The sequence below is a fragment of the Salmo salar genome, chromosome ssa20 (assembly GCF_905237065.1).
Source record: "Salmo salar chromosome ssa20, Ssal_v3.1, whole genome shotgun sequence".
NCBI lineage: Eukaryota > Metazoa > Chordata > Actinopteri > Salmoniformes > Salmonidae > Salmo > Salmo salar.
In genome coordinates this window covers 49207014-49230887 of record NC_059461.1, presented here as the reverse complement: position 1 = coordinate 49230887, position 23874 = coordinate 49207014, and the positions used below count along the sequence as shown (strand labels likewise).

At 47.3% G+C, this 23874-nt stretch overlaps 2 protein-coding genes and 1 non-coding gene across 3 annotated transcripts in view; 2 read left to right on the top strand and 1 right to left on the bottom strand.

The window, feature by feature from the left end:
* LOC123729258 (striatin-4) overlaps window positions 1–19718 on the bottom strand; it is a 32630-nt gene extending 12912 nt beyond the window's left edge. Inside the window, exons 1-9 of the mRNA XM_045703552.1 lie at window positions 19200–19718; window positions 9303–9406; window positions 8242–8312; window positions 7414–7492; window positions 5345–5539; window positions 4854–5037; window positions 4601–4757; window positions 3767–3862; window positions 1833–1951 (exon numbers count right to left, since the gene is read on the bottom strand). Coding sequence (XP_045559508.1) covers window positions 1833–1951; window positions 3767–3862; window positions 4601–4757; window positions 4854–5037; window positions 5345–5539; window positions 7414–7492; window positions 8242–8312; window positions 9303–9406; window positions 19200–19490 — 1296 coding nt within the window. The 5' untranslated portion in view covers window positions 19491–19718. The remainder of the gene's footprint in view (window positions 1–1832; window positions 1952–3766; window positions 3863–4600; window positions 4758–4853; window positions 5038–5344; window positions 5540–7413; window positions 7493–8241; window positions 8313–9302; window positions 9407–19199) is intronic.
* Window positions 14746–14821, top strand: trnav-uac (transfer RNA valine (anticodon UAC)). Its single transcript has one exon. It is a non-coding gene; the product is annotated as a tRNA-Val (tRNA).
* Window positions 19719–19743: 25 nt separating the features above from the next.
* Window positions 19744–23874, top strand: LOC123729259 (fukutin-related protein-like). Its single transcript, XM_045703553.1, is given in 3 exon segments — window positions 19744–19835; window positions 20601–20914; window positions 20917–23874. Coding segments are annotated over 2 exon segments (1599 nt in total). The 5' UTR covers window positions 19744–19835; window positions 20601–20752; the 3' UTR covers window positions 22354–23874.

Below are 23874 nucleotides of genomic sequence, written 5' to 3'. Positions count from 1 at the left end.
CGCCATCGATAAGAGAAATTACTGTGCAGCCGTATTCATCGACCTGGCCAAGGCTTTCGACTCTGTCAATCACCACATTCTTATTGGCAGACTCGACAGCTTTGGTTTCTCAAATGATTGCCTCGCCTGGTTTACCAACTACTTCTCTGATAGAGTTCAGTGTGTCAAATCAGAGGGCCTGTTGTCCGGACCTCTGGCAGTCTCTATGGGTGTGCCACAGGGTTCAATTCTCGGGCCGACTCTCTTCTCTGTATACATAAATGATGTTGCTCTTGCTGCTGGTGATTCTCTGATCCACCTCTATGCAGACGACCCCATTCTGTATACTTCTGGCCCCTCTTTGGATACTGTGTTAACTAACCTCCAGATGAGCTTCAATGCCATACAACTCTCCTTCCGTGGGCCTCCAACTGCTCTTAAACGCAAGTAAAACTAAATGCATGCAATTCAATCGATCACTGCCCGCACCTGCTCGCCCGTCCAGCATCACTACTCTGGACGGCTCTGATTTAGAATATGTGGACAACAACAAATACCTGGGTGTCTGGTTAGACTGTAAACTCTCCTTCCAGACTCACATTAAGCATCTCCAATCCAAAATTGAATCTAGAATCGGCTTCCTATATCGCAACAAAGCATCCTTCACTCATGCTGCCAAACATACCCTCATAAAACTGACTATCCTACCGATCTTCGACTTTGGTGATGTCATTTATAAAATAGCCTCCAACACTCTACTCAACAAACTGGATGCAGTCTATCACAGTGCCATCCGTTTTGTCACCAAAGCCCCATACACTACCCACCATTGCGACCTATACGCTCTCGTTGGTTGGCCCTCGCTTCATACTCGTCGCCAAACTCACTGGCTACAGGTTATATACAAGTCTCTGCTAGGTAAAGCCCCACCTTATCTCAGCTCACTGGTCACCATAGCAACACCCACTCGTAGCACACACTCCAGCAGGTATATCTCACTGGTCACCCCCAAAGCCAATTCCTCCTTTGATCGTCTTTCCTTCCAGTTCTCTGCTGCCAATGACTGGAACGAACTGTAAAAATCTCTGAAGCTGGAGCCTCATATCTCCCTCACTAGCTTTAAGCACCAGCTGTCAGAGCAGCTCACAGATCACTGCACCTGTACATAGCCCATCTGTAAACAGCCCATCTATCTACCTAACTCATCCCCATACTGTATTTATTTATTTATCTTGCTCCTTTGCACCCCAGTATCTCTACTTGCACATTCATCTTCTACACATCTACCATTCCAGTGTTTAATTGCTATATTGTAATTATTTCGCCACCATGGCCTATTTATTGCCTTAACTTACCTCATTTGCACTCACTGTATATAGACTTTTTGTTTTCTTTTGTTCTACTGTATTATTGACTGTATGTTTTCTTTATTCCATGTGTAACTTTGTGTTGTTGTATGTGTCGAATTGCTATGCTTTATCTTGGCCAGGTCGCAGTTGCAAATGAGAACTTGTTCTCAACTAGCCTACCTGGTTAAATAAAGGTGAAATAAAAAATAAATAAATACATTTATAAAACTAACAACCACCAAAATGAAAACTAGACAGTCAGGGAGAATTAAAAATTCCCCAAAATGTCATTGCATGGCTCCCCCATTGATTTTGTTATAATGTTTGAGTCCCTCAGATAGCTTAAGCCATGTTTAAGCCAATTTCTTCTCTCAGCCCCCCCACCCTCTGTTTTGTGTGTGTGTGTGTGTGTGTGTGTGTGTGTGTGTGTGTGTGTGTGTGTGTGTGTGTGTGTGTGTGTGTGTGTGTGTGTGTGTGTGTGTGTGTGTGTTTTCAAGTATTCACATCCACGGTGAGGTCGTTGTCGTTGGCGACGGTGAGGTCTGCCAGCTCTCCCAGGTTCATGTCTCCGCCCCCGACGGCGTCCAGGATGAAGACGTCAGAGGAAAAACCCAGAGCGCCACCTTAAGGAGCGGAGGAAGAACAGCTCTCAATACTAAACTCACTACCACATTAACCACCTTAACTTCTCTAGGGTAGGGGGCAGTATTTTGACGTCCGGATGAAAGGCGTGCCCGTAGTAAACTGCCTGCTACTCAGGCTCAGAAGGTAGGATATGCATATTATTAGTAGATTTGGATAGAAAACACTCTGAAGTTTCTAAAACTGTTTGAATGATGTCTGTGAGTATAACAGAACTCATATGGCAGGCAAAAACCTGAGAAAAATCCAATGATCTGAGGTTTGTAGTTTTTCAAGTGATTGCTTATACAGTATACAGTGACTTAGGGTTCATTTTGCACTTCCTAAGGCTTCCACTAGATGTCAATAGTCTTTAGAACGTTGTTTCATGCTTCTACTGTGACTGGGGAGAGAATAAGAGCTGACTCAACAAGTGGACTGCCTGAGGCCAATGAGTTGTTTACTGCGGGGTTACGCAGGTGCGCCGTTCCTTCTTTTTCCTCTGTAATGAATACGCTATTGTCCGGTTGGAATATTATCGAAGATGTATGATAAAAAGACCCTAAGGATTGATTGTAAACATCGTTTGACATGTTTCTACGAACGTAAATATAACTTTTTTTGACTTTTCGTCGTGACATTTTGCACGCGCTTCCTGCATTTGGAGTAGTGGACTAAACGCGCGAACAAAAAGGAGGTATTTGGACATAAATTATGGACTATCGAGGAACTGGGATTCCTGGGAGTGCATTCTGATGAAGATCATAAAAGGTAAGTGAATATTTATAATGCTATTTCTGATTTTAGTTGACTCCAAAATGGCGGGTATCTGTATTGCTTGTTGTTGTTGTCTGAGCGCTGTACTCAGATAATTGCAAAATTTGCTTTCGCCGTAAAGCTTTTTTGAAATCTGACACAGCGGTTGCATTAAGGAGAAGTGTATCTATAATTCTTTGAATAACTATTGAATATTTTATCAACGTTTATGGTGAGTATTTCTGTAAATTCATGTGCTCATTCACCGGAAGTTTTGGGAGGCAAAACATTTCTGAACATTACACGCCAATGTAATTATTTTTTTTTTAAATAGAAATATGAACTTTATCGTGCAAAACATACATGTATTGTGTAACATGAAGTCCTATGAGTACCATCTGATGAAGATCATCAAAGGTTAGTGATTCATTTTAGCTGTATTTCTGGTTTTTGTGATGCCTCTCCTTGCTTGGAAAATGGCTGTGTGGTTTTTCTTGTCTCGGTGCTGTCCTAACATAATCTAATGTTATGCTTTCACCGTAAAGCCTTTTTGAAATCAGACAATGTGCTTGGATTAACGAGAAGTGTATCTTTAAAATGGGATATAATAGTTGTATGTTTGAAAAATTTGAATTATGAGATTTTTGTTGTTTTGAATTTGCCGCCCTGCTATTTCACTGGCTGTTGAATAGCGTGTCCCGCGGGTGGGACGCTAGCGTCCCACATACCCCAGAGAGGTTAAGGAGCGGAGGAAGAACAGCTCTCAATACTAAACTCACGACCACATTAACCACCTGAAGGAGCGGAGGAAGAACAGCTACATTAACCCACCATCTGATCAAAAACACATCCCTTCCTTTTATCAATACTAAAACAATGACCTCTTCAGTGCAGTATCCCTTTAGATGAGAGAGAGAGAAGCAATTTAGCTACTTTGGTATTTGGCGGGTTTTTTTGGAGGATCTTCCTGGGGTCCGTGCAAAACATGAAACGATACAGAACAGTGTAGACCATTTGGTACAGCAAGACAGGGAGAGTTTTGGGGGCGGGTGTTGTCTTACCTTCCCCGGAGCGAGACTGTCCCGACACAGAGGGGGGCGGGGAGGGTTTGGGGGGGAAGTCCGACATCATGCCCTGTAACTTGTTCCTGCGCTTCTCTGAACCAGGCCAGAGGAGAGAGACACAACACACACAGTCATGCAGAGAGAGAGAGAGAGAGAGAGAGAGAGAGAGACACACACACAACACACACAGTCATGCAGAGAGAGAGAGAGAGAGAGAGAGAGAGAGACACACAACACACACAGTCATGCAGAGAGCGAGCGAGCGAGAGAGAGACACACACACAACACACACAGTCATGCAGAGAGCGAGCGAGAGAGAGAGAGAGTGCAGAGAGAAAGATAGAGAGAGAAGAGAAGGCCCGAGAGAACACATGACCGCGCATACAGAAGGAGAGACGATGAGTGATCAGAGAAATAGAAAGAGACGAAGAGACACGGACCGAGAGACAGGCCGAGAGACAGGCCGAGAGACAGGCCGAGAGACAGGCCGAGAGACAGGCCGAGAGACAGGCCGAGAGGTGGATGTAGTGATAAAGTAGACAGACACCAAACAGCATGCTTTATGCTAACAGAACACATTGCTCCAGATAGAGAGAGAGAGACACCCACCAAACACAACACGTGGTAGTGAGACACACAGACAATGGTTCACCATAGGCAATGGTTTATTGGCAGTAGAGGTGAGAGTACAGAACATGTGACTCCCTAGAAAGAGAGAGATAGGGATGAAGGGAGAGAGGGACTGACAAATAGAAAGAGACAGACAAAAAAGCTAGACAGACGAAGAGACAGACAGGTGTGGTTGAGGTGGTTGCTATGACGATGGCGTACCTAACTCCCGGCCGTCCCCTGAGATACGGGCCTCTCCCGCCCCCTCCCCCTCCTCCCCTGATCCCAGGAAGTCAAACTCGCTCAGGGCATCCTCAGAGTCGTCTTCATCCTCCTCATCATCAGGGTCCAGGTCTGTGGTCATGGGCTCAGTCCCCATCTACATACACAGAGAGAGAGAGAGGGAGAAGGGCTTTAATACGCACACGCACACACACACACACACACACACTTTGCCGTGTTGACGTGATCGGACCTTAACGCGCGGCTTCTTGTTCTTGTTGCGCTGCCCGTCTATACGGTCCGTGCCCATGCCCTGGAAGTCATCTTCCTCATCACTGTCATCCTCATCATCATCCTGGCAGCCGTGTAGGAAGGGGATCTTATCCAGCACGGAACCGCCCAGACGCTCCTTAGAACCATCCTTCCCCGCCGCGTTCCTACCGACACACACACACACACACACACACACACACACACACACACACACACACACACACACACACACACACACACACACACACACATCAGTGGCAACACACACACATCAGAGGCAACCTACAACGGTAACAACATTACTGACAGTTATAGAAATTTGACAAAAATATGCAATACACCACCACAGACATAGTACTGATCAACTTCACAGCGACTACCGTGGAGACAAGCTTCCATTCATCACTGTCCACAGCACCCTACACCGAGGACAGGGATGTGTGTGTGTGTGTGTGTGTATGGGGGTCTCACCTCTTGATCTGCTCCTCTATCTGTCTGATGAGGAGTGACTCCCCCCCTGCCAGGGGCTCGGGGTCCGGGGCGGGCTGCTGCTCGCTGCTGGCCGGGGCGCCGTTAGCCTCGGGGCTGGTACGACCCAGCAGGGAGCGCACACGCTTCGAACGCATGTCCAGGATGGTGTCCGAGTAGCCCACCTCCTCCAGGTACCTACACACACACACGATTAGCCTCTTCATTCAGACTCAATAGTTTGTTTAAAGTGTTGAGGACAGTGCTGCTCTGTCGCTATGGGGAGAAAGCCTTACTCTCGCTATGGGGAGAAAGCCTTACTCTCGCTATGGGGAGAAAGCCTTACTTTCGCTATGGGGAGAAAGCCTTACTCTCGCTATGGGGAGGAAGCCTTACTCTCGCTATGGGGAGGAAGCCTTACTCTCGCTATGGGGAGGAAGCCTTACTCTCGCTATGGGGAGGAAGCCTTACTCTCGCTATGGGGAGGAGAGCCTTACTCTCGCTATGGGGAGGAAGCGTTACTCTCGCTATGGGGAAGAAGCGTTACTCTCGCTATGGGGAGAAAGCCTTACTCTCGCTATGGGGAGGAAGCCTTACTCTCGCTATGGGGAAGAAGCCTTACTCTCGCTATGGGGAGGAAGCCTTACTCTCGCTATGGGGAGGAAGCCTTACTCTCGCTATGGGGAGGAAGCCTTACTCTCGCTATGGGGAGGAAGCCTTACTCTCGCTATGGGGAGGAAGCCTTACTCTCGCTATGGGGAGGAAGCCTTACTCTCGCTATGGGGAGGAAGCCTTACTCTCGCTATGGGGAGAAAGCCTTACTCTCGCTATGGGGAGAAAGCCTTACTCTCGCTATGGGGAGGAAGCCTTACTCTCGCTATGGGGAGAAAGCCTTACTCTCGCTGTGGGGAGAAAGCCTTACTCTGGCTATGGGGAGGAAGCCTTACTCTCGCTGTGGGGAGAAAGCCTTACTCTCGCTATGGGGAGAAAGCCTTACTCTCGCTGTGGGGAGGAAGCCTTACTCTCGCTGTGGGGAGAAAGCCTTACTCTCGCTATGGGGAGGAAGCCTTACTCTCGTTGTGGGGAGGAAGCCTTACTCTCGCTGTGGGGAGAAAGCCTTACTCTCGCTGTGGGGAGGAAGCCTTACTCTCGCTGTGGGGAGAAAGCCTTACTCTCGCTATGGGGAGGAAGCCTTACTCTCGCTGTGGGGAGAAAGCCTTACTCTCGCTATGGGGCGGAAGCCTTACTCTCGCTGTGGGGAGGAAGCCTTACTCTCGCTATGTGGAGGAAGCCTTACTCTCGCTATGGGGAGGAAGCCTTACTCTCGCTGTGGGGAGGAAGCCTTACTCTCGCTGTGGGGAGGAAGCCTTACTCTCGCTGTGGGGAGAAAGCCTTACTCTCGCTATGGGGAGGAAGCCTTACTCTCGTTGTGGGGAGGAAGCCTTACTCTCGCTGTGGGGAGAAAGCCTTACTCTCGCTGTGGGGAGGAAGCCTTACTCTCGCTGTGGGGAGAAAGCCTTACTCTCGCTATGGGGAGAAAGCCTTACTCTCGCTGTGGGGAGGAAGCCTTACTCTCGCTGTGGGGAGAAAGCCTTACTCTCGCTATGGGGAGGAAGCCTTACTCTCGTTGTGGGGAGGAAGCCTTACTCTCGCTGTGGGGAGAAAGCCTTACTCTCGCTGTGGGGAGGAAGCCTTACTCTCGCTGTGGGGAGAAAGCCTTACTCTCGCTATGGGGAGGAAGCCTTACTCTCGCTGTGGGGAGAAAGCCTTACTCTCGCTATGGGGCGGAAGCCTTACTCTCGCTGTGGGGAGGAAGCCTTACTCTCGCTATGTGGAGGAAGCCTTACTCTCGCTATGGGGAGGAAGCCTTACTCTCGCTGTGGGGAGGAAGCCTTACTCTCGCTGTGGGGAGGAAGCCTTACTCTCGTTGTGGGGAGGAAGCCTTACTCTCGCTATGGGGAGAAAGCCTTACTCTCGCTGTGGGGAGGAAGCCTTACGCTCGCTGTGGGGAGGAAGCCTTACTCTCGCTGTGGGGAGGAAGCCTTACTCTCGCTATGGGGAGAAAGCCTTACTTGCGCAGTAGCTGACGGCCCTCCTTCCAGGACATCTGATTGGCTGGCTCAGATTCAGATTCTGCTGGCCCATTGGGCACTGTGGGATAGAGGAAGAGTCAATCAGAGGAGGAAGCTCTGATGTAACAGAAGCAAGCGCCAGAGCAACCCTCAAAGCTCAGTGCACCCCCCCCCCCTCCCCCACCCACACACAGACACACAGTTAAATGGGACAGATGTGGAAACAAAAGCACAGGCAAGTTACTAGTGCTGCTTTATCTAGGCTACATAGTGAACCAATCACTGATGCAATCATTAGGCCACAGACACTCTCCACAGTGAAAAACCCAAGTCTGGTATCAGATATAGTGAGCTGACACAGAGGGATGTCGTGACAGTTTTACATGTAAAAATGGAATGTCTTCTGATAGTCCACAGAAGGGCTGTCAAACATACGGCAGGTGTTCCGGATCCGAGACGGTCCAATCCGGCCCGCGGGTGGTTTGACTAAAAAATAGATTATAAATGTTGTTGTTTGTGTTTTTTTTTAAATAAAAAAAAATCCAGGGGGACGGGGGAACGAACTCAATATACTTTAAAATGACTAAAACCGAGTGTAGATATGATCATGGACATACAGTATCTTGACTGTGTCCACCTCGCTAAAAATTACCATAATGAAAGCTAGAAAGTCAGGGAGCATCGAAAACGATGGGTAAAGCGAACATTTCCGGACGCCCTCCGGACCTCGTTGAAGACAGAACGCGGCCCCTGGGGCAAAATGAGTTTGACACCCCTGGCCTAGAGCATACATAGAGTCTACATAAGGTCTACATAGACCCTGCATACCTTGTTCTGCCTCTGGCTTCTTCTCCCCTGGGCTCTGGTCACTGCCAGTCTTCAGCTTCTGGTGTTTGGACCTGCAGAGAGAGGAAGAACCACAAGATGGCAGTGTTACCCAAGCCCTACACTCTGTGTGTGTGTGTGTGTGTGTGTGTGTGTGTGTGTGTGTGTGTGTGTGTGTGTGTGTGTGTGTGTGTGTGTGTGTGTGTGTGTGTGTGTGCTGCCATCCTGTTAGAAGGTAACAGATCATTTTATTACAATGGTTAAGATGGATTCTCATTGTGTTCCATGGTGTTATTTGCCCCCTAGTGGAGCTTTCTGGTACTTAGAAAGACTGTACGCAAACAGGAAGTAGAGAATTCATTCTGCACGCATAGAAACAGCTTAAAACAACGCTGCGGTGCAGGTCTTTCAGTGTAGCTATTTCTTGTCATGCTTCAGCCTCGGAAAATATTTGTTTGTAAGTTGGATTTAAGCATTTAGCTAGTGATGATTATCTCGATATTGATTGAGTTGCTTACATATCAATGTTGGTTGGTTGCATTTACTCACACAAATTGCCTTGCCTTTCATGTATGCCGTCAGCTGTATTACTTTGCTTGTGCGTCATGCAAACGACTTGTAAAACGTACAATACTGTAGTTTTGTTACTGTTTCTAGTGTAATATGCTTTGTTATTCTACAGAGATGGTTGTACATTATTAGAGTAATGAAAGGAGTTAGCCAATTACCATATGAGTAACAATTAGCTACATGGTTTGGCGTCATGCCAGATGCATGGTACCTTGGCACGTGCTTTGTATTTTCATCCAACTTCAACTTGAAAGGTATAATGTACAGCTGCAGTATGTCGATTTGAATTGAATACTAAAGTATATTCTTCTCTGTATTTTGCAGTTTCACAACGTAAGCGTTTTCAATATATTCATTCGAGAAGAGTCACGCCTTGGGAGTTTTATTGAAGACTTAGTTGTTAGCTATCTGTCTAGTGTTGCATGGGAATGCAATTCAAGGGCAGAATAGTGTGTGTGTGTGTGTGTGTGTGTGTGTGTGCGCGCGTGTCTGACCTCTCCTGTTTCAGGGCGTACTCCAACATCTTGATCCGCCTGACCAGGTCCTGCTTCATGTTCTCCTGCCCCTTCCTCTCACCCTGGAGGAATGTCACCTGAGCCTGTGCACACACACACACACACACACACACAACATTACCTGTTACCAATCAACACAACTGGATTGAGTATACCATTTCCCAGTTATTTTGAGCAAAGTTGGTTTGGACCCACTAAACAAATACCATGTGTAGTGCAGAAAAACTCGTTGTTTGGTTTCGCAAACCGACGTTCCCTACAAGTCCCAGGCTAAGTAGTGGGTTGTGGAGGGAGCTGCATTCTGGATTTAGAACTTCTCCTAACCAGTAAACCCGAGCCAGACATCTGGAGGGGAAACAATCGTGAGGAGAGGAGTCCGCGCGTGTGTGTGTTGCGTTTGTTCGTGCGTGGTCCCATTGCTCTTCTGAGGCCGAAAAACACACACACACACACACTCGCTAACACACAGAGCCCCAGAAAAATAGAGCAGCCTAAAAAAAAACGCCGTTTCATCAGGTCTGCACGACGCTGGCAAGATCATACAGCTGGGACACACAAACCGCTCTCATGAAAACAAAATAATGATACTGTGCAACTGCAAAAAACTACCACTGCTGATGGCGCATCACTTTGATTACTGAGACACGCTATATCTGTTACCCTGGCTATTTTGAGAACACAGCATCTCCTGTGTGTTTCAGCTTGAAGAGTCTGTCTGGTTTTAGCAGCAGCTTCAGCCATACCTACAGACTCCAGGTACTAAAATAGACCTGAAGGGCACCATGCTCAGGGCTGTGTCTGTCTGGGGTAGCAGGGGAGCAGCCAAGCCAGGTAGTGAAGGAAGCTATCAGGTAGATGCACTGTGGTTGGGTGCAGCCAGGAGAGCAGAGAGGGGGCGTTGTGGAATGGATCTCCCTCGTCGTTAAGTGGGTGGGGTTCTCACATGGTTCCGTTCCTTCCCTGACAGGGGCGAGCTGCAACCTGTCATTCTAAAGCATTTTTCTTTGCACACACACACTTCTTTGGAATGTCCCTCCCATCTCAGATAAGCATCAGTGATCTCTCCCAACACTTCCTTAACGTTCCTGGCTTCTGTCTCCACTGGCCCACTGCAGTCTGACATGGTTTTATTTGCTCTGTGTGTGTGTGTGTGTGTGTGTGTGTGTGTGTGTGTGTGTGTGTGTGTGTGTGTGTGTGTGTGTGTGTGTGTGTGTGTTGTGTTACAGTGTACACACAGGAGCATGTCATCAGGATCCATGAACATCACGTCCATTCCCTGTCTTAACAGCAGGACTTTGTCCAATACAGGGCCCCGTTCGAAACTTTCAGACATGCACCTTTCTTTCCTTCCTTCCTTCCTTCCTTGAAGAGCTGGAGTAAAGGAGTCTACTGTAGGTGATTTAGTTCACCCTGAGAGGGCTTCCCTACAGATCAGTGATCTGTGATCAACCATACATCATGAAATGTTCCAAGCATATACACTATATATACACACAAAGGTATGTGGACACCCCTTCAAATGAGTGGCTTTGGCTTTTTTCAGCCACACCCGTGGCTGATAGGTGTATAAAAATCGAGTGCACAGCCATGCAATCTCCGTAGACAAACACTGGCAGTAGAATGGCCTTACTGAAGAGCTCAGTGACTTTCAACGTGACACCGTCATAGGATGCTAACTTTCCAACAAGTCAGTTCTTTAAATTTCTGCCCTGCTAGAGCTGCCCCGGTCAACTTTAAGTGCTGTTTTTGTGAAGTGGAAATGTCTAGGAGCAACAACAGCTCAGCCACAAAGTGGTAGGCCACACAAGCTCAAAGAACGGGACCGCCGAGTGCTGAAGCACGCAGCACATAAAAATCATCTGTCCTCGGTTGCAACACTCACTACCGAGTTTCAAACTGTTCGTCGGGAGCTTCATGAAATGTGTTTCCATGGCCGAGCAACCGCACACAAGCCTGAGATCACCATGCGCAACCCCAAACGTCGGCTGGAGTGGTGTAAATCTCGCAGCCATTGGACTCTGGAGCAGTGGAAACGCGTTCTCTGGAGTGATGAATTTGTCAGCGAGATCCATCTGACAGCAAGGTCCACACAGAAATGGTTTGTTGAGATCGGTGTGGACGAACTTGACTGGCCTTCACAGAGCCCTGACCTCAACCCCATCGAACACCTTTGGGGATGAACTGGAAAGCCGACTGCCAGCCAGGACTAACCATCGCCCAGCATCAGTACCCGACCTCACTAATGCTCGTGGCTGAATGGAAGCAAGTCCCCGCAGCAATGTTCCAACATCTAGTGGAAAGCCTTCCCAGAAGAGTGGAGGCTCTTATAACAGCAGAGGAGAGACCAACTCCATATTAATGCCCATGACTTTGGAATGAGATGTACACTGACGTCGTAGCCAGTGCGAGAACCAACACATCCTGAAGTTTGCGGATGACTCAGCAATAGTCGGTCTGCTTCATGCCGATGAAACTAACCATGGTCCTGTTGTTAAGGATTTTGTACATTGGTGCCACAGTGCTTTCTTACAACCGAATGTGACGACAACCAAAGATATGTGTATTAACCCCTACCCCTCATAACACTATCCTTCAGGGCCAGGTGGTAGACACTGTAGCCAATTCTAAGTATCTTGGGACCGTGATTGATGATAAATTGAGCTTTGAGTGGAACACTGACAGGTTGTGGAAGATGGGTAAAAAAGTTCCAGGTCGACGGGGACCCTGAAGACTCTTTTTCTTTGATCTGTTGGCATGGTAACCTTGGTATCGAAGCATAAAATGCACTAGCTAGAAGAACGAAAGTGGGCAGTGAGATCCTGGAAGCCCAGCAGAGTAGTCTGTCCGACCTGTACAACAGACAAGTGGTGCGAAAGGCAGAATCCATCCTGTCTGACAGTGCCCACCCCCAAAACAGGAGTCCCATGTCCTACCCTCTGGCCCCTGGCGTAGATTCCCCAACTGTTAAGACTAAAACAGGTACGAGCACTCCTTTACCCTTTACCCCGATGGCCATTGGCCTTTTGAATATAGGGAATACTGTATTTTGATGACGTCGACGTGATGTTTCTGAGAATGTGCACAGCGCACTTCACTTACCTTCTGTGTAGGCCTTACTTTATACTACTGCTGCTGCTCATGTTGATCATTAGCAATGTTATATTTATATTGATGGCTGCCAATCCATGGCTGATTCAGTAGCATTGTATGTATGTTTCACGTTATTCTTTGCTGCAAAACCAATTGCCCTCTGGGACAAATGAAGTTGAAACTTCGACCAAAAGAAACAGCTGTGAAGTGTAATTAAAAAGGGCATCAACGATGTTAGAAACATGCCTGTTGAACACTGGCACATAAAACAACACAAGTCTTGACACAAAGACAGGCTAAAGAACTACCTTTCTAAGTAAAAGCACTACCGCGCTTCCTGTATGCTTCCTGTATGGCCATCTCTGTGTGGCCTGCTGAGGAGTTCAGTCAGTCCCACCCACCCTGCCTCTGGACAGGGTCAAGGGCAGCTCACCCTCTCCTATACCCTCTCTGCCATCCTCCATCCCTCTGAGACGCATCAGCCGACAAGTAAGAGCAGAGGACTTTTCTGGGACAGGGAGCTGGAGTGTGTGTGTGTGTGTGTGTGTGTGTGTGTGTGTGTGTGTGTGTGTGTGTGTGTGTGTGTGTGTGTGTGTGTGTGTGTGTGTGTGTGTGTGTGTGTCTTTACGTGTGTATGAGTGTGAGAAAGAGAGGTCAATTGGAGTGTGAGAGAAAGAGAGAGAGAGAGTCAGTGGGGGGACGTACAGTAAGGGCCCAGAAGTGCATGGGGGCGAGCGAAGCACAGTAGTGTACATACGTGTGCCACGCATTAGAACACTGGGCTTTTCATTAGACCTGAGAGAAGGGCACTACGGGCCCCCACTTAACATGCCCCAGCAGGAAGTGATGCCATCTTGGTCACCACTAGTCGGAGTGCCACTGATCTTGAGTGTCAATGGCTACAAAGCGCCCTGTCCTTCTATTAATGGCAAGTAGTAACTGTGCCACAATTGTGATCGCAAAGTTTAAATCTACAGTAATCTGACATTTATTATCCAACTAGGAGTGCTGTAGGTCCTTGATCAGCACCAACTGTATTACCATAATGAAGTAGGACAAGAGAAGAAACACTCTTTTCTCTACAGACTCAGCAGGAGTATATTCAGATATTCAGTAGAGAAATTACTGCTTGATTTGGAACCCTTCTACAGTTCTACGGGACAGATATAGCCTAACAGAGGTGAGAGGCTTACGGGTTTTATAGTAGTATCCCTCATCCTCTCTTTCTTGAAGGAATCACTGATCTTACCTGACTAGATAGGATTAAGCCAGGGCTGCCACCACATAGCTTAGTCCTATCCCCTGTCATGTGAGATCAGTGATGTGCCCTCTGCAGTGCCACCTGTCTGTCCCCTGGCCTAGCCTGCTGGCTGTAGTCACATGGCCCTGTGGCTCTGCTCTGGGGACGTCACACCTGGTCCACCCTACGCTGGGTGCGTATATAAACGGACGCATCCGGGTTTTCAGGGGAAATGGAAAAAATAGCCTGTGACGCGACTTCCGCTTTTGAACGTTAACAAGGCAACACTCCACTTGATTGGTTGAACAGCGCAGAAGAGAACTTCCCCCTAAAAATGTTTTATCTCTCGTCAGGACCAGAAATGCCTGCTACGTCAGGTGACACCTGCCCCAGCCAACTGCTCGGCCCGGCCCCGCCACAGCCTGCCTGGCTGGCTGTCACAGGAGACAGAGTGCCACAAGTGTTCCCGTTTAACGACCTGATTCAGCCCTAAAAAAACATACCACTGTCACACCATACACACACTGTCAATGTCACAGACAGACAGACAGACAGACAGACAGACAGACAGACAGACAGACAGACAGACAGACAGACAGACAGACAGACAGACAGACAGACAGACAGACAGACAGAGACACACACACACACACACACACACACACACACAGTCACAATGTTTGGTTTGAGACAGAGCAGCAGCCCAGAGGAAACTGTAGGCTATATTCTGTATAGTGTTGTATGTTCTGTGTGTATGGAGACATACATATAGTTCAAGTCAGAAGTTTACATACACTTAGGTTGGAGTCATTAAAACTTGTTTTTCAACCACTCCACAAATTTCTTGTTAACAAACTATAGTTTTGGCAAGTCGGTTAGGACATCTACTTTGTGCATGACACAAGTCATTTTTCCAACAATAGTTTACAGACAGATTATTTCACTTATAATTCACTGTATCACAATTCTAGTGGGTCAGAAGTTTACATACACTAAGTTGACTGTGCCTTTAAAGAGCTTGGAAAATTCCAGAAAATGATGTCATGGCTTTAGAAGCTTCTGTTAGGCTAATTGGCATCTTTTGAGTCAATTGCCTTCCCTGTAGCTCAGTTGGTAGAGCATGGTGTTTACAACGCCAGGGTTGTGGGTTCGATTCCCACGGGGGGCCAGCACAAGAAAAAAAAAAAAAAATATGTATGAAATGTATGCATTCACTACTGTAAGTCGCTCTGGATAAGAGCGTCTGCAAAATGACTAAAATGTAAATGTAATTGGAGGTGTGCCTGTGGATGTATTTCAAGGCCTACCTTCAAACTCAGTGCCTCTTTGCTTGACATCATGGGAAAATCAAAAGAAATCAGCCAAGACCTCAGAAAAAAAATTATAGACCTCCACAAGTCTGGTTCATCCTTGGGAGCAATTTCCAAACGCCTGAAGGTACCACGTTCATCTGTATAAACAGTAGTACACAAGTATAAACACCATGGGACCACACAGCCGTCATACCGCTCAGGAAGGAGATGCGTTCTGCCTCCTAGAGATGAATGTACTTTGGTGCGAAAAGGGCAAATCAATCCCAGAACTACAGCAAAGGACCTTGTGAAGATGCTGGAGAAAACAAGTACAAAAGTATCTATATCCACAGTAAAACGAGTCTTATATCAACATAACCTGAAAGGCCGCTCAGCAAGGAAGAAGCCACTGGTCCAAAACCACCATAAAAAAGCCAGACTACGGTTTGCAACTGCACATGGGGACAAAGATCGTACTTTTTGGAGAAATGTCCTCTGGTCTGATGAAACAAAAATAGAACTGTTTGGCCATAATGACCATCGTTATGTTTGAAGGAAAAAGGGGTGGCTTGCAAGCCGAAGAGCACCCTCCCAACCGTGAAGCAGCATCATGTTGTGGGGGGTGCTTTGCTGCAGGAGGGACTGGTGCACTTCACAAAATAGATGGCATCACAAGGTAGGAAAATGATGTGGATATATTGAAGCAACATCTCAAGACATCAGTCAGGAAGTTAAAGCTTGGTTGCAAATGGGTCTTCCAAATGGACAGTGACCCCAAACAAAGTAAAAGTATTGGAGTGGACATCACAAAGCCCTGACCTCAATCCTATAGAAAATTTGTGGGCAGATCTGAAAAAGCGTGTGCGAGCAAGGAGGCCTACAAACCTGACTCAGTTACACCAACTCTGTCAGGAGGAATGGGCCAAAATTCACCCAACTTATTGTGGGAAGCTTGTGGAAGGCTACCCAAAACGTTTGACCCAAGTCAAACAATTGTAAGGCAATGCTACCAAATACTAATTGAGTGTATGTAAACTTCTGACCCACTGGGAATGTGATGAAAGAAATAAAAGCTGAAATAGATCATTCTCTCTACTATTATTCTGACATTTCACATTCTTAAAATAAAGTGGTGATCCTAACTGACCTAAGACAGGGACTTTTTACTTGGATTAAATGTCATGAATTGTGAAAACCTGAGTTTAAATGCAGGGGTGGAAATCCTGGGGGGGACGGGGGGGACACGACCCCCCCATCCTGGGAAAAATATGATTTGTCCCCCCCAATATATCACTGAAACATAACTATGTAATTTAAATAATATTAATAATACGCAATGAAAGCAATTGTGCTGATTATAGACACTTAATAGCTCGTTTTTAAGTTTCAAAAGATTGCGACCCCCCCACCCTTTGCCTCACAATGGTTTGATCCACTGCCAGTTCCTTAGCTTGCGAGGTAACGTAGAGGTCGTATCTACTGTCTGATGTGAGGTTAATCCAGTCAATCGCGTGCACACACTAGCTGAATATGCAGAGCTAGCGCGCAAATATTAACTATTAAGCTAGCTAGTACCTATTCCATTTATGTGGCGTCATCAAAGATGGAATCTTTGCTATCGTCAATTTATTCCAAGATCAGCATGCATGTAAGTTAGTGCTTCAAAGTCCCTGTGATAAGGTTAGCGATAAACTGAACAGAACTACACTCTCTTCTACCATTGTTTTAAATATATTTAATGGTCTCGTTGCAAAAGCTAAATTGTCGCAAGGGAACTTTTATTTCTATATTTTATTTCACCTTTATTTAACCCGGGTAGCAAAGATTATAGCAAACACCACTGAATTGGTGCTCGCTAGCTTTGCAAATTCAGCTATTGTTAGAAGCCAGCCAATATGAAACAAACGATTAAAATTATAAAATGTTGCAGCATGTGTTGTGAACTCATACAGCTGTCAACTCTTGTCACTGCAATCCGTTTCACATTTGCTAGCTACCTTTTAGATCGAAGCCCATATAGAATGATAGAAGATAAGATGATAGAAGCCCATCTCCTACTGTAAATAACCTACATACTGTGTGTGTAGCCAACCAGGTAGAAAAATGGCAGAAAAAAGACGGACATCAGAGTATTTTTCAGTACACCAAAACGCAAAGTAAGAACCCTAGTAGCCTAATATCTCAAAGACTAGTTGATAAAACGTTCATATGAAAGAAATGAAATTCTAATGGAAATGTTTCACAATGATGTCATTAGGCAGAGCAGGCAACAGATGGCACACAGACAGCAGAGTTGGGGACAGATATGCAGGGACAGACTGGCAGAGACAGGGAGTCTCAGGTAAGTTTGTTGAGTCTTTGTTTGGCAACATTATGAAAGGTTCTCAATTTTTTTTACTTGTAAAATTGGAACATAATTGGAAAATGCCATGGATACCCCCACTCTCAACTTAAACTGGTGACTGAACTAAGATTTGTTAAAGGCAATGGTATTGCTGTTGTGATTAGTTGTGTAGTTTTGGGTACCGGTAGTTAGGAGTACGGCAAACACCTTATTTCTTTGGTTCCTCAATATACATTTACCATATTAAACGTGGGCTATGTGTTACAGCACTACTTTTGGTGTCCCCCTCAGGAATTGCTCTTGAGAAAATGTAATGTAATTGTCCCCTCCAAATCAGATTTTCGCCCCTGTTTAAATGTATTTGGCTAAGGTGTATGTAAACTTCCGACTTCAACTGTACATACATGTGTTTGTGGGAGATGAGCGAGCACATGCGAGTTATAATGGACAAGTGTGTGTCCTGCACACATGGTCTCAGAGCATGCCTACTGGCACATCCTCGGCTCAAGAGGGTTGGCAGAGAAAACACACCAGGCATTGCCTTCTGTGTGTGTGTGTGTGTGTGGTTGTGCCACTGGGCTTTCCCTAGTTTAGCAGCCACTGGGGTCCTCTTATGTAAACTGCTGGGCTACTGTTTGAACAGGGCACTCAACCGCTCTTTTCTCCCGTCCCGAGTTCTCCCCGCTAATTTGGCCTGTGAAAACCAGACCACACACACACGCATACACTCACACACATGTTCACGCATAGAAATCATTCCCAGTAACAGACTAGTGGTGGTGGTGACATCCGCACACTGCTATAAAACCAACACGGCCTGTTTGTTATGGTTCATCCATAATATATAAAGTTCCTATTTATATCTAGGCTATAGCCTATAGGGTAGAGTGAGCGGGAGAGTGAAATACACTGACAGCAGTGGAATGGCATTGTTTTTCTACACGGGCCTTTAGGCTACTGTAAATAATCAAGCAAACTCCTATTTCAACGGTGTTCCTTCAGCATACGTATAAGCAAACGTGCTGACAGGAGGTCACATATGGGGAAAGCAAAGGAAAAAAACACGCTTTGCACTCCCCAGGCAGGCGTGAGTGAAAATGTTCACGCGTGTAAACGGCGGAAAAGGGGCCACATTACGTCATCTGTTTTTTTGTTTTGTTTTGTGCGTGGCTCCGGGGTTTATAAACGCATTGGCGTGACCGAATCCCTTTTGTAATTGACAGCGAGTCACGTGACCAGCCGTAATCTCCCACAGAGGAAAATAGAAACGTTAAAAAAAGGGGGTTCAGAAACAAGCGGAGGCCGACCGTCTGGCGTTCATTCTAACAGCGTTAATTACCGTTGGAGCAGCTCGACGTAGCCGATTGACACCTCCACCTGTGTGATGCGCTATGTATAGACAATGTCGATTATATGTCTGGCTGCGTTGGGATCAGGGGGTGAATGACATTGACTGCGCCTCAATGTAACACTGCAATTAACACACACGGACAATTTAAAGTCCTGTGAGTGATGCAAGACATTAAAGTAAATTCACAATCCAGTGTTTTGGATTAGTCAAGAATGGTCCCCAGATATTGGGTTTTCTTTGATCCCAGAATAGCGCTTGCGTCTAAACCACATCAAAGATTTTGAACTGACGCAAATACAGCAACATTGTTTGAAGTTACTCTGGCTAACATCCTGGAGCACGGGATGAAAAGATGTGTGATCATGTGTATGTTGTTTTGCACGCTTTGTACAGTATTCTGTCGGATTAGTGAAACTATTGAGGAGCGGTCGTGATTTCTGTGGGATCTGAATAATGCCAATGCTAGGCTAGCTTTTTTTTCTTCTTCCAAATCGTAGCAAGCTACTATAGTAACAAAATAGTCTACGTAGCTATAGCTAAATAATAACCTTGTAATTACCCTGAGTTCGTCTCTCTCGGCTTCCCAACGATATTTCTCGGCCTGGAAGCGTCCCCATTCGAACTGGATAAAGTGCAAGATCCCGGGAAGCGATAGGCCCGCGTCGCCGTCTTGCGGTTCCCGAGGCTGCGACGATCCAGCCATCGCCCCGGCTGCTGATGCCGCGGCGGCCGCTTCTGTTGTCGCCTGCCCGAGTACAGATTTCGGCCCGTTCGGATTGCGCCCCACGCCGCTGCCTCCAGAGTTCTGGTTCGTTCCCCCTGCTACTCCGCCGGATCTTTCCGCCTCCATTTTAGCGCTCGCGTTTTCGCCAGGACAAGGAGGTGGAAACGAGCAGCGATAATAATAATAACCCAACCCTCACAGACCCAGCACTAGCACTCTGCCCTTCTTTCTTCCTCTGTCACGTAAAAGAGCGACTGCAATAACTCATGGAGAAAGGGTGCCAAAAAATGAGCTAAGAGCGAATCTACTACAGCGTCGGTCGGGGGATCGTTTTATCCATGAGTGGTAACCAGGGACGTCGTTCCTGCCATATTGTGATCTCACGCAAGCCTTCCTGTGCTCATTTCCGAAACAGCAAAGCAAGGGTACAATGTTACAGACCGCGGTATTGAAATGAATCTAAAAGTCACCGTATGTTAACACTATTTGAGTTAATTTGTCAGTATAATATGAGTATTTCACACTGTCAGTAAGAGCCATCCATGTTGCGCTTAGCTCAGCCACCTCTGCAGACAGATAGCGAATTCGATGTACGTGCGTTATGGTTCGTATGCTCTGTCTTATTCTAACGATTTGGGGAATGTTAGGCTGTGTAACGGGGAGAACGTGATTCACATTTGAAGACCGATGAGTTCTGCATATGAAGCTTTTAGAGGGGTCACGGTGTGGCCTTTAGGAGAGGATGTAAATGAAATGATTTAGTGGTTATTCATCATGATAAAAGCATTTATTGAGAATGGTCATGGTTGCATTGGTTCTATGGTTGCGTAGAAGCCATGTAGCATTGGTGTAGTCTGCTGACTGCATTAAATGACAGAATAAAATGTATTTTGCTTTATGCAGACAGTTCTAGGCACTATTATTGCTGTAGCAATGCTTGATAGCCTACGGTACCTATTCTAGAAGGGAGCATAGGCCTATACTTAAATGGTGCATCAATTTGAAGCATCTCTGTAGCTCATTTGGCTGTAATTGATAGTCAAGAATACAATCTAGGTCAAAGTATTGGCTGAAGAGAACTAGGGCAATCCAGTCCATGTACGGGAGACACACTGCACCTTGTTCCTTGACGTTTGAATATCATGTAACAAACTAGACTACAGCCATCTGAAGTGCTTTTTTTGGGACGCATTTTAAATTCACATTTTAAATTCCTGTGTTTTCTGTGTATTTCAGCCATTCCAGCAGCTGGCCATTATTATTCCGACGCACATAGCCTGTAGTTCTTTACTGATGGGGTCCTGATGTTTATGGACAGGCTTTCTGAATAGAGAGCTCCATCCTATACCTTTTCCTTTCCCTGAGCCAGACGAGTGTAGAAACTCGCCATGCGGGTGAGTTTCTGCCAGGGCCTTCTGACTGGAGCCATCGTTCTGAACCTGCTCATCCTCTACTATGTGTCCCGAGCCCAGCAGCAGATGATGGAGAAACGCCGGGACCCAGGGAGGGGCTCCAGGAAGGCTGCTTTACCTGCGTCCGGGCTGGGGGGGCGGCCTGGTGGGGGTTGGCGGGGGGATGGTTGGCCCTGGAGGTGTCGGGGGGAGAGGGGAACAGCCGCGGCCCCCGTGTGACTGTCCTCCTACGGGAGTTTGAGGACTTTGAGAACTACGTCGGTGATGTGGCACGCTCCTTCCTGCACCAGAGACCTGAGCTGCCCTTCCTGGCTGTGTCTGACACCCCGCCCTATCCCCCTCTGTCTCTCCCCGAGGGGGCCCGTCTCCTGGTGCTCTCCCCCAGCCCCGAGCAGCCTCCACAGGCCCACCGGCCAGAGTTCCACGTCCAGACAGAGTTTGTGCTGCTGGTGCCTGACGGGGTGGAGCTGGAGCAGGGCCGGGCTGTGGAGAGGCTGATCCGGGAGCTGGAGGGGGAGGGTGGGGGGCCCGTGAGGCTGGTGGCGGCCCCCGTGTTGGCACGCTCGGCCGTCCAGTGCCTGCACCTGCGGGTCAGTCTGAGAGAGTGGACGGCCACCTACACCCCAGCGGCGTCTGGGAGCAGTGGTAGCGTGTGTACAGCCCTTCAGGGGGATGCAGTGGTCCTCATCCGCTCTGAGGACCTCTTCAACCTGTCTGTCCCACTGGGGAGGCCCCTGCTGCCCTCGCTCTTCATCCAGACCTCCCTGCATGGCTGGAAGGTCAAGCTCCTGGAGAGCCCCTGCTTCTCCGCCAGCCACCGGCCTCTCTTCAGCTCAGCCCACAACCAGTGGAAGGCAGACAGCCATCTGAAGGAGGCCACTAGCCGGCTGATGAGGAACTTTGGGCTGAAGCGTCTCCTACTGGCTGATGGGAAGGAGCAGTGGCACGGCTGTGGGAAGGAGACGGCACGTTGCTTCGGTACAGTCCGAGACGACACCCCTGAGTACCTGTACCTGGATCGCTGGACCCCTCCATGCTGCCTGCGCGCCCTACGTGAGACCACCAAGTATGTGATCAACATTCTGGAGAGTTCCGGGGTGCGTTACTGGCTGGAAGGAGGCTCCCTGCTGGGGGCGGCCCGCCACCAGGACATCATCCCCTGGGACTATGACGTGGACCTGGGCATCTACCTGGAGGACGTGCCCAACTGTGACTACCTGAAGAACCTGGACTCTGGTTCGCTGGTGGACGCTAACGGCTATGTGTGGGAGCGGGCAGTGGAGGGGGACTTCTATAGGGTGCAATACAGCGAGGCTAACCACCTCCACGTGGACCTGTGGCCCTTCTACCCGCGGAACGGCGTCATGACCAAAGACACGTGGATGGAGCACAAGCAGGATGTGGAGTTCCCCGAGCACTTCCTGCAGCCGCTGGTGCCAATGCCGTTCGCCGGCGTCACCGCCTACAGCCCGAACAACCACCGCGCCTTCCTAGAGCTCAAGTTTGGGGAGGGGGTCATCGAGAACCCCCAGTACCCCAACCCTGCCAAGAAGAGGCTGGACAGGAGCCGGCTGTGAGGGAGGGGTGTGGCTGGGACCTTTGGAGTTTTCATGTGGCCCACCAAAAGGACAAAACGATTCTAGCCACAACCCAAAACATATTAGTAGCAATCCGTGATTGGGTCACAAGCGGGTATCCTCTGGGAATAACTGTCCTTAAGGATGCCAAAATGCACTGATCAATAAAAACTCCCTGAAGGGAAGGGGTTAAGAGAGAACAGACACCGCAGCTCTAACCCGGCCAGTCACACTGATGCAATGACACGTGTTTTATTTTATTTACTGCCTGCCTTTATTATCTGTCTTTAACACAATATCCTCATCATGGGTGAAGCAACGGACTGCATGTTACGTCATGAGGCGTGACTGACTGACCTCTGTCGGAATGTGTCTGTCACTACTACTGAGACTGTGGAACAGGGCCTGTATTCATAAAGTGTCTCAGAGTAGGAGCGCTGATCTAGGATCAGGTCCCCGTCATTCATGTAATCTTATTCTTTAGGATCTAAAAGGCAAAACCGATCCTAGATCAGCACTGTATGGAACACAAGGGGACTGCTGCTGACCTACATGACAGGTTGCAGAGGTCCATTATTATGTATAGGCTGTAAATGAAGTATAGAGACGAGAGTATTTATACATTCAAAACGGTATTCTGTGGCACATCATTTTCCGGTACATAAATGACCAGGTATTTAGTAAGAAATTCTATGGTAAAATGGTAATTACGCAGTAATTACATAGCGTTAATTTTCAAGATCTTTTTGGGGGAGGTGGCACCATTGGGTACAAGGTGGTTATCAATTGTTTTGAAGTCTTTGATGTAGTACCATAAAGTATTAGTTGTTATCCAATGACATATCCACTACAATATCAGCTGCTGTTAAGCAATATCTGACACAATCCGTGTCGATAGCTGTGTTCATTATTGATATTAGGAATATACATGTGTCGGTCAATTCTGTCCTAAAGCTAAAGATGTACTCCATGAAATATATGTGTGGATTTGTTGCACTGGTTCACTTTCTTGTTTGCAATTTGTTTACTTCACGTTCAGGGTACGATATGTATGACTTTTGACCTTTTTAAACTGTCAACTGATGCCACTGGGTAGGCCTTGGCATGTTCCATCAGCATGCCGAATTTGGCTGTCCGAGTCCCAGTGGTAAAATGAGGAGCTTTCTCTTAAACTCTGACTTGGATATTCATGTGAGGCCATGATTAAAGCCCCATCAGTCCATGCAGGTGCATTCAAATCCCAGGTATGAATTTAAAAAAAAACGGAACTATCCAATATACTAAATGAAATGTGTGTGTCATCTGTTGAGTGTTGCTGTCACATTTGTGTCCTGCCTTGACTGGAATGTATAAAGTCATCTGAATTGTGAGTGAAAGACTGATATCTGATAGGTGCCACTTGTTTGCGCTTGACCTATCGTTTTACAAGTGAGGGAAAAATGCACCAAATAACTCTTGCTGTCAATGTGTGTCACTCCATTTCATGTACTGAACAGATAAAAAAAAAGAGTTATAACACTA